This window comes from Halichoerus grypus, chromosome 5 (genome assembly GCF_964656455.1).
Source record: "Halichoerus grypus chromosome 5, mHalGry1.hap1.1, whole genome shotgun sequence".
Lineage (NCBI taxonomy): Eukaryota > Metazoa > Chordata > Mammalia > Carnivora > Phocidae > Halichoerus > Halichoerus grypus.
Window position 1 is genome coordinate 146,634,409 of NC_135716.1, and position 16,376 is coordinate 146,650,784.

General features: G+C 37.2%; 1 protein-coding gene across 2 annotated transcripts in view; it reads right to left on the reverse strand.

The window, feature by feature from the left end:
- The window catches only part of ZFYVE9 (zinc finger FYVE-type containing 9), a 181,549-nt gene that overhangs the window by 67,481 nt on the left and 97,692 nt on the right, over positions 1-16,376 (reverse strand). The window contains exons 5-7 of one of the 2 annotated variants that reach the window (XM_036101418.2): positions 7,249-7,348; positions 4,631-4,807; positions 2,609-2,778 (exon numbers count right to left, since the gene is read on the reverse strand). In XM_036101418.2, coding sequence (XP_035957311.2) covers positions 2,609-2,778; positions 4,631-4,807; positions 7,249-7,348 — 447 coding nt within the window. The remainder of the gene's footprint in view (positions 1-2,608; positions 2,779-4,630; positions 4,808-7,248; positions 7,349-16,376) is intronic. The other variant, XM_036101423.2, reaches the window with a different exon arrangement.

The window sequence follows — 16,376 nt, forward strand, 5'->3', positions numbered from 1 at the left end:
CACTTAATTAACGATTTAATAGAATACCCTCAAAGATCTAATAGAATAACGCTCTCCTCACTGTATTCTATACAACTAAGCAAAAAAAAAAAAAAAAAAAAAAACTTTAAAAAATGTTAAATGCGTTTAAAAACTCTTTTTAACATGTTTAAAAATGTTTATAGCAGCTTTATTCAAAAGAGCCAAAGACTGGAAACCATCCAAATGTCCATTAACAGGAATACGAATAAAATGCTGTATATCCATACAATGGAACACTACCCAGCAATAAAAAAATAGTAACTTTTGATGCACACAGCATGGATAAATCTCATAATCATTAGTTTAAGAAGCTAGACACAAGGGGCGCCTGGGTGGCTCAGTCGTTAAGCATCTGCCTTCGGCTCAGGTCATGGTCCCAGGGTCCTGGGATCGAGCCCCACATCAGGCTCCCTGCTCAGCAGGAAGCCTGCTTCTCCCTCTCCCACTCCCCTTGCTTGTGTTCCTCTCGCTGTGTCTCTGTCAAATAAATAAATAATCTTAAAAAAAAAGAAGCTAGACACAAAACATTATATACTATATGTTTCCATTTATATGAAATTTGAGAACAGAGGCGCCTGGGTGGCTCATTCGGTTAAGAGTCCACCTTCGGCTCAGGTCATGATCCCAGAGTCCTAGGATCGAGCCCCACCCCACATCGGTCTCTCTGCTCAGTAAGGAGCCTGCTTCTCACTCTCTCTCTGCCTGCCACTCCCCCTACTTGTGCTCTCTCTGTCAAATAAATATAATCTTAAAAAAAAAAAAAAAGAAATTTAAAAACAGTCAAAACTAAATCCCTGGTGATACAAATCAAAATAATGGTTACCTTGGGAGAAAAACAGACAGGTATTGACAGAAAAAGGGCATGAGGGAACCTTCTAGAGTGATGGAAATGGTCTGTATTTTCACATTGGTTGAAACCCAGTGGTGGTTGCATGGGTGTTGCTGTAAGTTCATCAAGTAGCTTCCTAAAGATTAATGTTCCTTAAGCACTTTGCTATCTAGATTTTATACTTGAATAAAGATTAGAACTATTTTTAAAAAAATATGTCCATGTCTTACTATATTTTTGTCTATAATTTAGGACTCTATCAGTTTTTAGTGGGTTTTTGCTAAAAATTTTGCAATGTTCTTGCTAAAAATTTTGCACTGTTCTCAATACATCATGATGTAAGAGGAGATTTGGAAAATTTTATTGACAAACCATTATTACCTGATTTGAAAGCCTAGTACAGGAAATAAAGTAATCTATTCTAACTTATTATTTAATGATGCATAAATCCATCTTTTAGTATCACAGAAAGTGGTCATCTGGCCTCTACTTGATATATATCATCTGTGAATAGGAATTTATTTCATTCAGTGAGCACCTATTAAGTGCCATGCACTCTACTGGGCCCTAAAGATGAGAAAAATATATTCTAGTCTGGCCCTATAGAATTTGTTTTTCCACATTTTACCAGATAAGTATTAAAATAGAGTGTTGAACAATGTAAGAGACAGAAGTAAAATAACTAACTTGGTTTAGTTTTGCAAACTGAGCCGAACCTTGTTTCCTGGTAACATTCATTCACTAAAACTTCCTCTTGCATTCAAACAAAATTTATATTCTAAAAACCTATCAGGGGCACATGGCTGGCTCAGCTGGTAGAGTGTGCAACTCTTTATCTCAGGGTTGTAAGTTTGAGCCCCACGGTGGGTGTAGTGATTACTTAAAAATAAAATCTTTGGGGAGCCTGAGTGGCTCAGTTGTTAAGCATCTGCCTTCCGCTCAGGTCATTATCTGGGGTCCTGGGATCGAGCCCCACATTGGGCTCCCTGCTCAGCGGGAAGCCTGCTTCTCCCTCTCCCACTCCCCCTGCTTATGTTCCCTTTCTTGCTGTCTCTCTGTCAAATAAATAAATAAAATCTTTAAAAATAAGTAAATAAAATTAAATCTTTAAAAATCTTACATAGAAACCAAAAAGTAGGGGCGGATGGGTGGCTCAGTCAGTTAAGTGACTGACTTTAGCTTAGGTCATGATCCCCGGGTCCTGGAATCGAGCCCCACGTCAGGTTCCCAGCTCAATGGAGAGCCTGCTTCTCCCTCTGCCCCCGCCTGTGCTCTCTCCCACTCTCTCTCTCTCTCTCAAAAAAGAAAGAAACCAAAAGGTAGAACAGAAGAAACAGAGATGCTCTGTTGAAGATAAAGGAATATAGGGACTCCTTAGCCATCTTTATATGGCCTGGCCCTTCCTCACCATGGCACTCCCAAGAGGCCACCGCAGAACCTGGGGAACAGTTTGAAAACCAATGTACAAAGGGGGCAGGATTCCCTCTGCATGACCTCTAACTACAGCAGTAGCCTGAGCTCACTGAGAACAACCTTCATAAGAATCTTTCTCTTAAAAAAAACCTCCAAATATAGAGCAAACAAGAAATGATTTTGCCACACTTTACCCCTAGACACACACACATATGCACTAAACTGTATCTGAAACTTATAGGGTTCCACAGAAAGGTCACTCAACTTAGAAAACGGCAAGGCAGAAGCAGCACAATGCTGAGTAAACTAAGTACTCACTTTTAGTTGCTGTTTTTGTTCTCTTACCTCTGCTGGTAGAGGACTGGTAGTTACTGGCTTAACTGGGTCATGTGACACAGCCAGGGTTCCTGCTGAGGAAGTTCCATTCACTGTTAATTTGGCTGCATCAGCAACTTCTCCATTAGGCAAGATCCCATCAGCAAACCAAACTCGCCTCTGCTCTCTGGGCTGAGCCACTTGAGGAGCCAGAAAAATAAAACAGGCATCAATGTGATATTGATAGGGTTTCTAACATCAAAGAAGAGAAGGTCACCAATTCCAGAAGTATAAGGAAATCACTACTTAGCATCTTATAATTATAAATACAAGCACTGTAACAGTGTATAAAAGTGGTTATAAAATAATAAAATACGAGTTTAAATATATTCTTTACTTCTGTAACTTAGAGATTTAAAACTTTGCTTTAAAATATTAAGTACACTTATGATTACATCACATAACTCTGTTCCGTATCACTGACAGAGAAACTAAGAAAGGTGGTTTAAGTGCCTAGGAAATAAATTAATAGCAGGGAAAAAATGTCTAGCAATAAATATCCACATTTCCTAAAAGTATGAGGTTTCCACAGGAATTAAATATCTGGAAAAGTGATATGGTATTTTTAAAGGGCAAAAGATGCCCTGAAGAATGTTGAAGAATTATTTACTAATAAAAGAAGAGCTGGCACAGATACATAAGAGAATTGGGAAGCAAACAGACCAGATCCTTGGCTGAAGTGTAGCTGAAGATGAAAAAAGACTGATCTGGCAGTGCAAAAAGTAGTTTGCAATAGGGTTAAAGCTGGAAAACTAAGTCTGATGAAATGATCTCTTTAAATCCAGTTTTGGAAATCAATTCCAAACAGCCAAAACAAAGAAAGACTAGGGAAGAACAACAAAAATGACAAATGAAGTAAATAGAATAAAGATTTTAAGAAAGCAAGCCTGAACTCATAAAAACACAAGGAGTATGACTAAGGGATGATCTGAAAAGAGGGGAAAATGGGGAAGAATATGACAATATCAGTAGAAGTCTTTGATCTTCAAAAGGGGAGGAGGGCTACTTAGCAAGGGGAAGGGAATATTACTAGACAAAAAGACATAAAATTACTGAAAGAAGATTGATTTTAATTATCAAGGGAAACTTCTTGACAAGATCATTTTAAGGAAATACATAACTGTTGTTTTTACTACTGATAATCTCCTGAACTTACAAAGTGCCTTTCATCTGACAATATCATAATCTTAAAGATATAAAAAATTAAAATAAGTTGAGCCTATAATTTCCTACCTATCATGTGATATAATCAGAATTAAAGTTCTGGATTTTATAAAGGTCTATGTACCTAACAATATTTTCATATTTTTATATGGATAGATTAAAAATGAAAAGAGAAAATGGCAATGTGTTTCCAAAAAGCAGTATTAGAATGGGCTGGTCCAAAGAAAGAACTCTTCATTTTCATAAAGTCCTACAAAGAACATTAAGGTAGGTGTGAGGCTAGGATTTTACAGACCAACCTCAAATTCTGTATCTTTTTTCTTTTTTTTAACATAAGATCATTTTGTTTTATTTTATTTTTTTTTAAGATTTTATTTATTCATTTGACAGAGACAGTGAGAGAGGGAACACAAGCAGGGGGAGTGGGAGAGGGAGAAGCAGGCTTCCCGCAGAGCAGGGAGCCCGATGCGGGGCTCGATCCCAGGACCCTGGGATCATGACCTGTGCCGAAGGCAGACGTCTAACGACTGAGCCACCCAGGTGTCCCTCTTTTTTCAAGTATAAGCAGTGTAATCACTCCATTCTTAAGTTGGACAGGGTATTAGCATATTTTTAGAGGTGCCTCCAAAATATCAGGCAACACAGTATTATTCTTTATTTGCCCAGAAATAGTCTTGACACATTTCTCACCTTGTTCCTTCCACTTTAATAACCACCCAAAGGGACTCATCTACAGTGTTTTAAAGACTCGTGCTGTAAAATCACATCAGCACCTTTTCAGAGGAACTTGGTGAGGAAAAAGAGAGAGAAGAGCACATGATCCCCTACCTTCTGCTCCAGGGTGCTTTAAAACTCCCACAGGTACCATCACAGTGGGAGGTGGAGAGCTCAGGGCTCCTGAGGCCTGAGCTTGCTGCAAGGGAGGGATAGTAGAACAGTATTCAGCAGGATTGTTAGGGTTAGGGCTCTGGCTTGAGGCACTCATCATGTTCTCCCAGGCTTGAGCTAAAGCAAATACAGACAATCAATGTGAATGGATTGCAAAATATGGACATTAAGACCTCCACAATATTGGATAAATAATGTAGCTCCTCCTCATTAACACTTATAGTATGTCTCTCTTCCAGCCAGTGAAAGTATTTAAGGAGATAGGTGATTTTAATCAATAAAGGAGACCATTTAGTTAGGTAAACTATTTGGAAGCAAAAATAAGAATTAGGTGATACTTCTGATACAGACTGATAGCAGATCAGTCTGAGGTTAATGACTAGGCTCCTGGCTCCTTTAAGAGACCATACATTCCCTTAAGAGGGAGTGAAACATCAAACTTACTAAGGATTTACAATTGGGGTAGCATTTAGACAAGGGGGGGGCAGGTTTAATATTTGATGCGTTTTATAAAGTTCTATCGAAAATCAAAACTGGGGACTAAAATAGCATAACTCCATCGTATGATATTTTTTGTTTCATTTATAGACTTCTATGTTCTTCTTAGTTGAGGTAAAATCTCACTGGAAAAATTCTGAAGCCTAAAGCTCAAGAGAACACATCTCAACATTTCTGTGAATTCTGCTTTTGTGTAATCATTACCTCGTGTAAGAGTATCCAGCAAAAACAACCATTTCACATCTTTGGTGTGTCTCAAAAGCAGAGGACCCATTTGAACATGAAAATGTGCCAATGTCATTTAAGTGCCATCAACCAATATGAATGATCGCAAATATGTTAAGATTCTGTATACTCTATAATTTTACTAACTAAATACTGACATATCAACTATTGTTTTTAAAGTAAACTGGATGAAAGATGCTACAGAAATGAAAGATATCAAATGTTATCTTCTAGGTTCAGGTAATACCACATGCCCAGGAATGGACACCACCCAATTTTTTTAAGCATCTTTTAAAAACTCTCATTCAACATCAAAGAATGATCCATAAGATTATGAACATTTATTGCCTCCAAACTTCAGGACAAGGCTAAAAACAATAGCTATGTTCCTTTGAAAGCATTGGCAGAAAGAGGGAAGGAAGAGAAAAGGTGAAAGGGAGAAAGGGATAGGGAACACTGAAAAGCATCAAATTAAATATTCAGAAAAAGACTTCGCTAAGCCATGCGAAAGGAAAGACACTGGAAAAACCAGAAAAGGTAGATTACTTTAGGATCCCCTGGTAAGGGTATCCTTGGCTTAATAAAAATAAGTATTCCATATGAATCCTCTGCCATTTCCTTCATCTTTAGCTATGCCAAGTTAAAAAAAAAAAAAAAAAAAAAGAAGCTATCAACTTGAAAGACCTCATCAAATAAAAGAGGTACTGGGTACTATAAATAAGTATCGTGCTCTTTTTTGTGGATATGTGCCCGAAAATGAAAGCAGGAACAAAAATCATCAATTGAGCAAATGAGTGAAATAACTACCATCTAAAAATTGACCCTAAGAGTAGAGAGAATGAATTAATATTTGATCAAAATTGCAAGAATTCAGAAATGGGAGGAAATTGGGTGGATCACAGGAGATCAGAACAGATCAGATTAACTGACATGCAGGAGGTTAATAAGCCAGCAACAGGAAAACATCACTATGAGCAACGCAGACAGACAGAGCAGGAGGGGTCTTAAGCAGATAGGTTCCGGCCTCCAGGATGCACACGACCCTGGCACAGGCAGCAGCAGTATCCAAGTTGAACATTTTATTAGTAATTCTTCTGGCAACTGTGCAAAGATGTACTCAAAGAGAAAATACTACAGCCTGATCAATTTCATTTTATCTCTTTACAAAAATACTGTTTTAAAATTTTTAACTAAAATTCCCTTGGATTCATTTCTAGTCCCATAAAAGATGAACACTGGACAAGCTATATTTACCTTCTCCTGGCCATATTCTTTTACCATATAACTAAATTCAAAACGAATATCCTTATAACAATCTAAGTAGTATTAAGGAGATAACTGATAGAAAAATGCACTTCTCTATTTGATCTTAGATATTAAAATATTTATTTTTAACAAGATAAATGAAACAAGGTGTTAATGAGAATATATTTTAAGTTATTAAGGTACTCCCTAGAGATAGCTTCCCTTGAAAGGAAAACCTCGGCCCAATTTTAATATTTCATCATCTGAGTAGTCAATAGCCTCCCACCCCCAGCCCACTTCAGTCATGTCACAGCAACATTAAAGCCACACAGCACCAGATTGCCACGAGAACCTCCATTCTTCCTGGAAAACTTACCTGACGTTAGCATTCATTCATTAAGTTAGGCATAGGAATTCTGAAATTCTACAATATTTTCAAAACATGGAAATTTAGCTCAATATTTTCAGTTAAAGTTGTGCCTTTTGAGAAGGTGAGCAACTTATAGAGAAAGGCAGGAAAAAACAGTAGCCTTTTCATAGAATTCTCTTGTTTTGTCTCAACTGCGAATTCAAACTGTTTTAATACTTACCATTCATTAGCACTGAATGGCAGATTACACATACTCTAGCTTCCTTTCTATCCATGTATAACAGTTTACATTTCAGGCTACAGCAGGAAGCACAGAAAACCTGTAGGAAAAAGAACATACTAAATTTATTTAGAATCACAGTACAAAGGGAGCAAACCAATACCAACCAACACTAACTGACAGGAAACCATATTACTACAACACTGAAAACTTCAAAGGAAAATACAATTGAGGAAGCTGGGCACAAGACCCAATTCAAAAGCAAGAGCAAGATGACCAGCCTATCAGCAATAAGAAAAGTCAAAGTGTTGGCTGAAAACAAAAATCTTAACCAAGATCACATAACAAATACACAGGAGGGGGAAAAAAAAAATGAGCTGCCCTTAGGCGAAATTCCTATACACAGTACCACATAACATGGGCATTTAAAGATAGTTACATCTGTTTGGAAAGGCAAAACAGCAGGGTGAAATAAGCAAGCACTGAGAATTCCAGGTTTTATTTATTTATTTATTTTTAATTTTTTATTTATTCATTTGAGACACAGAGATACAGAGAGAGAGAGAGAGCATGAGCAGTGGGAGAGGCAGAGGGAGAGGGAGAAGCAGGCTCCCCGCTGAGCCAGGAGCCCGATATGGGGCTCAATCCCAGGACCCTGGGATCATGACCTGAGCTGAAGGCAGACACTTAACCATCTGAGCCACCCAGGCGCCCCATGAGAATTCCAGGTTTTAGCTTCTGGTTTTTACTCATCTTATGTGTGGAATAATAATCATAATCATCATTTTCACTGGTTTGCTATGAAAGCCAGGAAAAATCAAAGTATACAACTCAATCCTAAAATAAGCACAGGCCTAGCTATAGAAAATCAGAGCAGGCAACCAAAAATTCACCAGGCCAATTTCCAGCACCTTATTTCCACTTTCCAGGGTTGGTTCCTGATAATCCTACTTTCTTCTCCCTTTCACATCAGGCAATAAGAATCTCCTTGGGTCCCTGTTAAGATTTATTTTCTTGAGAAGTCATGAGTCACTTATCACAGAGAGCCCCATACAGGCAGAAGGCTGTTGCCAGTATGGTAAATTCTACCAGTCCAGTCTTTATGGTCAAGAAGTATCTACCTGACAAAGATGAATCAAGAGATGAGGTCATATTAAAGACAAAGAGAGATCATCTCCTTTCCTACCAGGTAAAATTAATCTATCTAGCTACCATGATTACCAATTTACAGTTTTCAGAGGCTTTATATTCTCAAACTAACTCTGAAGTGTAGGGGGAACAGGAAATAGATTATCCTTTTTTCTATCAGAAGAAACTGAGTTTGGATGGTTAAATGACTTCTTCAAGTTCACAGCAAACTATGAATATAAGCTTTTTACACATACTATCTCATTTAACTTCGATGAAGTTACTCATTTACAATTAACAAATGTTAAGTAAAATCTTTCAGTCGTACAGCTAGTAGGTTACATAAGTCTGCAAAGGCTCTATTCTTAACCACTATGTAATACTGCTTCATACTAATTCATATATGGCATTTAATTTTAATTTGAGACTTGACTTTTCCTTTCCCTCACCATGACTATATCTAGTCAGTTGCCAAGTCCTGTTGGTTCTTCCTCTTAAATGGTTCTCCCAAAATACCATCTCTTCCTCTCCATCATTAATGCCGCTTGCCTTTATTTAGGCTTCTATTATTCGAGGCCAAGAAGATAATCATAATCAATTATCTGTCCTAATTTTCAGATATGTCTTTCTAATTCATCTTTCACACAATCAATGAATTTTCTAAACAGTGAATCTAATCATGTTAATCTTGAAATCTTTCAATAACCTATCTAATCAAGACATAAAACCACGAAGCCATCACTCACTCATTCATGTTACAAATGTCTGAGCCCCAACTATGTGCTGGGCAGCAGGATACCCTACCAGATGTAGCAGTGAACAAAATAGGTATGACCCTTGCCTTCATGAAATTCATAGTCTACAGAGGTTATAATCTGAAATGTAATAATCACACAAGTGAATATAAAATTACTTGCTTCAAAAGAAGTACATGATAAAATAAGATGTAATCTAGGCCTTACCTTGACTGGCAGGGTCAAGGAAAGTTTTATTTAGGAAATAAGAGAGATAAAACATGAGGTAATAGTTTTTTATGCATAAAATGGTAACAAGGAGAGAGACAATAATATTGCAGAGGAAACAGTGAGGGCACAGGTCCCATTAGGGAAAGAAAGCATGGCTCCATTAAGGAACTAAAAATAGTTAATGTGGGTAGAGGCCCTTAGGTTAAGGGAGGCACTGAATAAAGATAAGGCCAGACAAGACAAATAACCATATGATTTCACTCATGTGTGGAATCTAAGAAACAAATGAACAAAGAAACAAAGAGACAAACAAAAAAACAGACTTAAATACAGAGAATTGGTGGTTGCCAGAGGGGTGGTAAGTGGGGGGATGGGTGAAATAAAGGGGATTAAGAGGCACAAACTTCTACTTATAAAATAAGTCACAGAGATGAAAAGTAGAGCACAGGGGATACAGTCATTAAGGGTAATGTATAGAATTGTTCAATCATTATGTTGTACAGATGAAAATCTAACACTGTATATTAACTATACTTCAATTTAAAAAAAAAAGATGGCAAACCAAGCAAAGGTTCTATAGGTTGTATTAATAATTTTGTTTTTTGGGCGCCTGGGTGGCTCAGTTGGTTAAGCGACTGCCTTCGGCTCAGGTCATGATCCTGGAGTCCCTGGATCGAGTCCCGCATCGGGCTCCCTGCTCGGCAGGGAGTCTGCTTCTCCCTCTGACCCTCCCCCCTGTCATGTACTCGCTCTCTCTCATTCTCTCTCTCTCAAATAAATAAATAAAAAAAAATCTTTAAAAAAAAAAAAATAATAATTTTGTTTTTTAACAGAGCAATGGGAAATCACTTAAATATTTTAATCAAAGAGAAAAATATGATCAGACCTGCATGGCTACAGTATAGAGAAAAAAGAATGGATTTGGGATTATTCAACATACAGAACTCAATCAATGCAATACACATTAAAAGAATGAAAGAAAAAAACCCATATAATCATCTCAAAGCAGAAAAAATTTGACAAAATGCAACACCCTTTCATAATAAAAACAGTCAAAAAACTAGAAATATAAGGAAACTACCAACATAATAAAAGCCATATACAAAAAATCCGTAGCAATGACCATACTCAGTGGTGAAAAAATGAAAGCTTTTCCCTTAAGTTCAGAAATGAGGCAAGGATATCTGCTTTCACCTCCTCTACTCAACACTGGTACTGCAATTTCTAGCCAAAGTAATTAGGCAAGAAAAATAAATAAAAGGCATCCAAATTGGAAAGAAAGTAGTAAAATTATCTGTTTGCAGATGATATGAACTTATATACAGAAAACCCTAAATATTCCACATAAAAAAGCTATGAAAACTTATAAATGAATTCAGTGAAGTTGAAGGATACAAAGTCAACACACAAGAATCAGTTGCATTTCTATACACTAAAAATGAACAATCTGAAAAGGAAATTACAAAACAATTCCACTTATGGTAACATCCAAAAAGAAGAAAATAGACTAGATAAAATATTTGCGTTATATATAATGAACAAAGGGCTAAGATCCATAACATATAAAAAGCTTCAATGAACTAATAAGAAAAATACAAATACCTCTAAAGAAGATAAGCAAGAACTCACACAGGTAAATTTACAGAAAAATAAATAAAATGACTAAAGATATACTAAGTATCACATGTGACAAAATAAAAATTAAAAGAATGAGATACTCTTTTTCTATTGTACAAAGATTTTTAAAAAACTGATATTATCCAATGGTGGTTGACGGTACAGAGAAAAGAGGAACTTTCTCTCATATCCTCCTGGTGGTAGTATAAATTGGTGGATTAACTTACCAATATCTTTATTTTTTTTTTATTTTTTTTTTTTTTACCAATATCTTTAAAAATTTTAAATGTTCATTTCCTTTGACTTAGCACATGCAATTTTTAAAAATTTTATTTATTTTTTATTTTCATTTTAGAGGGGGGAGGGGCAAAGGGAGAGAGAGAATCTCAAGCAGGCTCCATGCCCAGTGCAGAGCCCAATGCAGGGCTCAATCTCATATCCCTGCGATCATGACCTGAGCCGAAATCAAGGGTCAAACGCTTAACCAACTGAGCCACACAGGTGCCCCTAGCACATGCAATTTGAAAGATTTATCGTACAAAAAAAAAAAAAAAAAAAAAAAATTCAAATGTGTGATGAAATGTATACAAGAATTAGCTCTGTACAGTTTGTAATAGTCAAAAGTTGTAAACAACAAAAATGTTCATCAGTAGAGGTATGGTTAATTAAACTGCAGTATAACCATTAAATGGAATGCTGTTAGCCTGTAAAAAGAATGAGATAGTTCGGGGCGCCTGGGTGGCTCAGTCATTAAGCGTCTGCCTTCGGCCCAGGACCCTGGGATCGAGCCCCGCATCGGGCTCCCTGCTCAGCCGGAAGTCTGCCTCTCCCTCTCCCACTCCCCCTGCTTGTGTTCCCTCTCTCGCTGTCTCTCTCTCAAATAAATAAAATCTTTAAAAAAAAAAAATGAGATAGTTCTATATATAGTTACTCATATGGAAAAGTAAAGTAAAATAATCAAGTTGGAGGATAAGAATTGGACAGAAATAGGGTTTTTCCCCCCTTTTTACTTTACATAATTTTTTTTGGTGTTGGACTGGGATATTTTAATTTTGAGTAGAGCCTTTTCTGTATTCTAAAAGGAAAACAGAATTAAAAGGATTAGTTGGGTGTTATACGTTAAATCGTCTCTCCCCCAAATACATATATTGAAGTCTTAACCCTCAATATTTCAGAATGTGACTCATTTGGAAACAGGGTCTTTACAGACCCTGTGCACAGGTCCCATTAGGGAAAGAAAGCATGGCTTTCTTTTCTACCAGTTTCTACCAATTCCTTTTCAAAGGAAATTTCCTTTGAAGTTAAAATGAGGTCATTAAGGTGGGCTCCTAATCCAGTAGAACCAGTGACCTTATAAAAGGGGAAATACGGACACAATATGCGGAGAATACGATGTGAACATAAAGATGCCCACCTACAAGCCAAGGAGAAAGACGTGGAATAGATCCTTCCCTCACAAACCTCAGAAGGAACCAACCCTGTCACCACCTCAGTCTCAGACTTCTAACCTCTGCAATTGTGACACAATAAATTTCTATTATTTAAGCCACCAGTTGGTGGTACTTTATTTTAAAGATTTTATTTTTATTTTTTTATTTTAAATTTTTTAAATTAACATATAATGTATCATTTGTTTCAGGGGTACAGGTCTGTGATTCATCAGTCAAGATTTTATTTATTTATTTGAGAGTGCGAGAGAGCAAGTGCGAGTAGGGGGAGGAGCAGAGGGAGAGGGACAAGCAGACTCTGTGCTGAGCCTGGAGCCTGACTTGGGGCGATCTCACCACCCTGAGATCATGACCTGAGCTGAAATCAAGAGTCGGGGCCCAACTGACCAAGCCACCCAGGTGCTCCTAGTGGTACTTTATTATGACAGTCCTAGCAAACTAATACAGTTGGGAACTTTCCAAAGTAAAGGACTTGCTTTGGGTAAAAAGATCCTCAAGTAAGAATGAAAAAAAAACCCCAAAACAAAGATATCCTTTTGTAAAAGCAAGCTAGGGGGCAGCATTATGCAGTTAAACAGAAGGACCTAAGACTACCCATCCTTCCCAATATTCAATGAGCCTAACAATAGTGTCTCCAAGGAAATTAGAGCAGGAAAGTTAGTAGAAAAGTGGATGACTTACCAAGAAACTACCTACAATGGCAAGAAAATGGGAGTCAGGCAAAGGGATGCATTATCACCCATGCCAGAGAACTACATGGGATCAAATGTAACATACACCACAAAACTACCACAGGACAGTGCCTATGACTGACACAGAAGTGTACCACAACATAAAATAGAAGATTGACCTGGAAATGCTGGCTCTTATTCTCAAAAAGACAAATACTATCATGTAATAAGCTCCTCAGGTTATTAGAATTAGTACCATGGAATAGATAGAATCTAAGAGATTTGAACCAACTGAGAACAGGTTAATAATCTTGGATTTAAAATTACGGGATAATACTAAAGTTGCCTGATGAGACCAAGATGAATTGTTTGCCATGAATCAGGTTAGTTAGTGTTTCTCAACAAGGGCATTCTTGGGCGCCTGGGTGGCTCAGTCGTTAAGCGTCTGCCTTCGGCTCAGGTCATGATCCCAGGGTCCTGGGATCGAGTCCCACATCGGGCTCCCTGTTCGGCGGGAAGCCTGCTTCTCCCTCTCCCACTCGCCCTGCTTGTGTTCCTGCTCTTGCTATCTCTCTGTCTGTCAAATAAATAAATAAAATCTTTAAAAAAAAAAAAAAAAAACAAGGGCATTCTTGGCATTTAGGTCAGCCAATTCTTCACTGCACAGCACTGTTCCGCTTAACACAGGACGTTTAAAAGCCCAGATCCCAGATTACTAAACACCGGTAGTAGCCCCAGTCACCGTGACAAACAAAAATATCCTACCTCACATTGCAAACGTCATCTAAGTACCTTCCCCAGTTCTCTGAGCTAGAGAGTCAAAAAGTCAGTTCTAGAAATACAGAATTACATATTTGCACATACAAACTTATTATACTACCAAAATATCATGCCATATACTTTTATTATCACAACTAACACAATCTACTGCAATCTATTACATTTATTTAACTTATTCTCCATTTTCCCAAGCTAGGATGTAAACTTCATGAAGTAAAGAACTAAAGTATTTTATTTTTTTTATTTTTATTTTTTTTAAGATTTTATTTATTTATTTGACAAAGAGAGACACAGCAGGAGAGGGAGAAGCAGGCTTCCCGCGGAGCAGGGAGCCCGATGCGGGGCTCAATCCCAGGACCCTGGGATCATGACCTGAGCCGAAGGCAGACGCTTAACAACTGAGCCACCCAGGTGCCCCAAGAACTAAAGTATTTTAATACTGATATCACAGGGGCACCTGGGTGGCTCAGTCGTTGGGCGTCTGCCTTCAGCTCAGGTCATGATCCCAGTGTCCTGAGATCGAGCCCCACATTGGGCTCCCTGCTCCGCGAGAAGCCTGCTTCTCCCTCTCCCACTCCCCCTGCTTGTGTTCCCTCTCTTGCTGTGTCTCTGTCAAATAAATAAATAAAATCTTTTTTAAAAAAAATTAAAATTAAAAAAAAAAATACTGATATCACAGTGCCTGAAATAAAATAGGTACTTAACAAATGTTTACTGCTTCCTTGATTACTGAAGTTATTGCACACATGAATATGAGTGGAGAAACAAACATTAATGGGGACTTATCTGGGAAGGGCTATATCATAGATACATTTGTCTTTGTAAAGAGACAAATTATGATGATTTATAATACATATGCTATTCAATGTTTCAGCTAAGTACTGGTTAAAATCTTTCATTTATGTATTTTTTTTTTTTTTACTGAGGTCCGTTCCTTTATTTTGTTGTTTACATATATTAAGGTTTATTCTTTGTAATGTAGAGTTTAATGTTTTCTTAAATTGGGGTATAGCTGCCACACATTATATTAGTTTCAGGTGTACAACATAATGACTCAGTATTTGTATATATTGCAAAATGATCACCACAATAAAGTCTAGTTAACATATGCCATCATACATAGTTACAGAATTTTTCTTGTTATGACAACTTTTAGGATTCACTCTCTTAGCAAACTTTAAATATGCAATACAGTATTATTAACTATAGTTGCTATATGTACATTACATCCTCATGACTTACTCATTTTATAACTGGAAGTCAGTACCTTTTGATTCCCTTCACCCATTTTGCCATTTTACCCCATCTCTACCCTTATTACCTCCCTGTCTCTATGAGCTTAGGGTTTGGGGGTTTTGGTTTTTTGTTTTATTTTTAGATTCCACATATAAGGGAGATCGTAAGGTATTTGTTTATCTCTGACCATCTGTGTGTTTACATGTAAATTTCCATTATGTGGCATTTCTGGATTTCAATCTCAACTTTATCATTCACTGCCCAAATAACTTTATGGGAATAATTTAAACTCTGCAAGCCTGTTTTTCCTCATATGTAAAAATTAAATGTTAATATTCTCCTTGTAAGGCTTTTATGAGGATTAAATGAGGTAATACATGGAAAATGTAGTACATAGTAGGGACTGAGTGAATGATGGTGCCTTTATTTCCCTTTTCTTTCCTTTCAAAACTTCCCACTCACGGCTTTCCATATAACAAATCCTACTACCAAATTTATAAACAAGTTTTATACTCAGGTACGATGTGTGCCTATTGATGCCCCCTTACGGTGTGCATAACACTTAGTCCTTGAAAATTCAAATCATCAAATGTTCACTTATTTCTTCCCAACTTAGAAAGTGGAAAAAGTGATATCCCAGGTCTTAAAAAAGGACTGTAATTATGACAAAAAATAATTGCCTTGCAAGAACAAAAAACAGGAAACTTGCTTGTAAATGACCAATATCCAGCTATTCACAAAGACCAGTGACAATAACAACTTGTAAAAACTCTTAAGTGCAAAAATGCCTGGCTTACTAGCAAATACCAAAACCAATGTAGTAAGAGCCAAAGCAGCTCTGATTCCAACTCTGCCTCTATCCAAACACCTGTTCCAACTTGACTGTTATTAACTGAAAATAAAAATAATAGTCATTTTAAGAGTAAACCACAGGAAGGGCTACAAAAGGTCTCTAATTCAACCTTGCAATTTTATTTCCAATCCAAGTTATACAGACAGATACAATACCAGAATTATAAGAAAACAAATTCGACATAAAACCTTAAACTTGTTTGAGGTTACCAGACTCATTTCCTCTAAGATGCTATAAATTAATTTTTATGTCCTGTTACTATTTTTAAAATAACACACATTGTGTTTTAAGTTTTATGTGTAGGTTAAAAAGTGCTAATTTGGGGGTGCCTGGGTGGCTCAGATGGTTAAGCGTCTGCCTTCGGCTCAGGTCATGATCTCAGGGTCCTGGGATCGAGCCCCACATCGGGCTCCCTGCTTGGTGGGGAGCC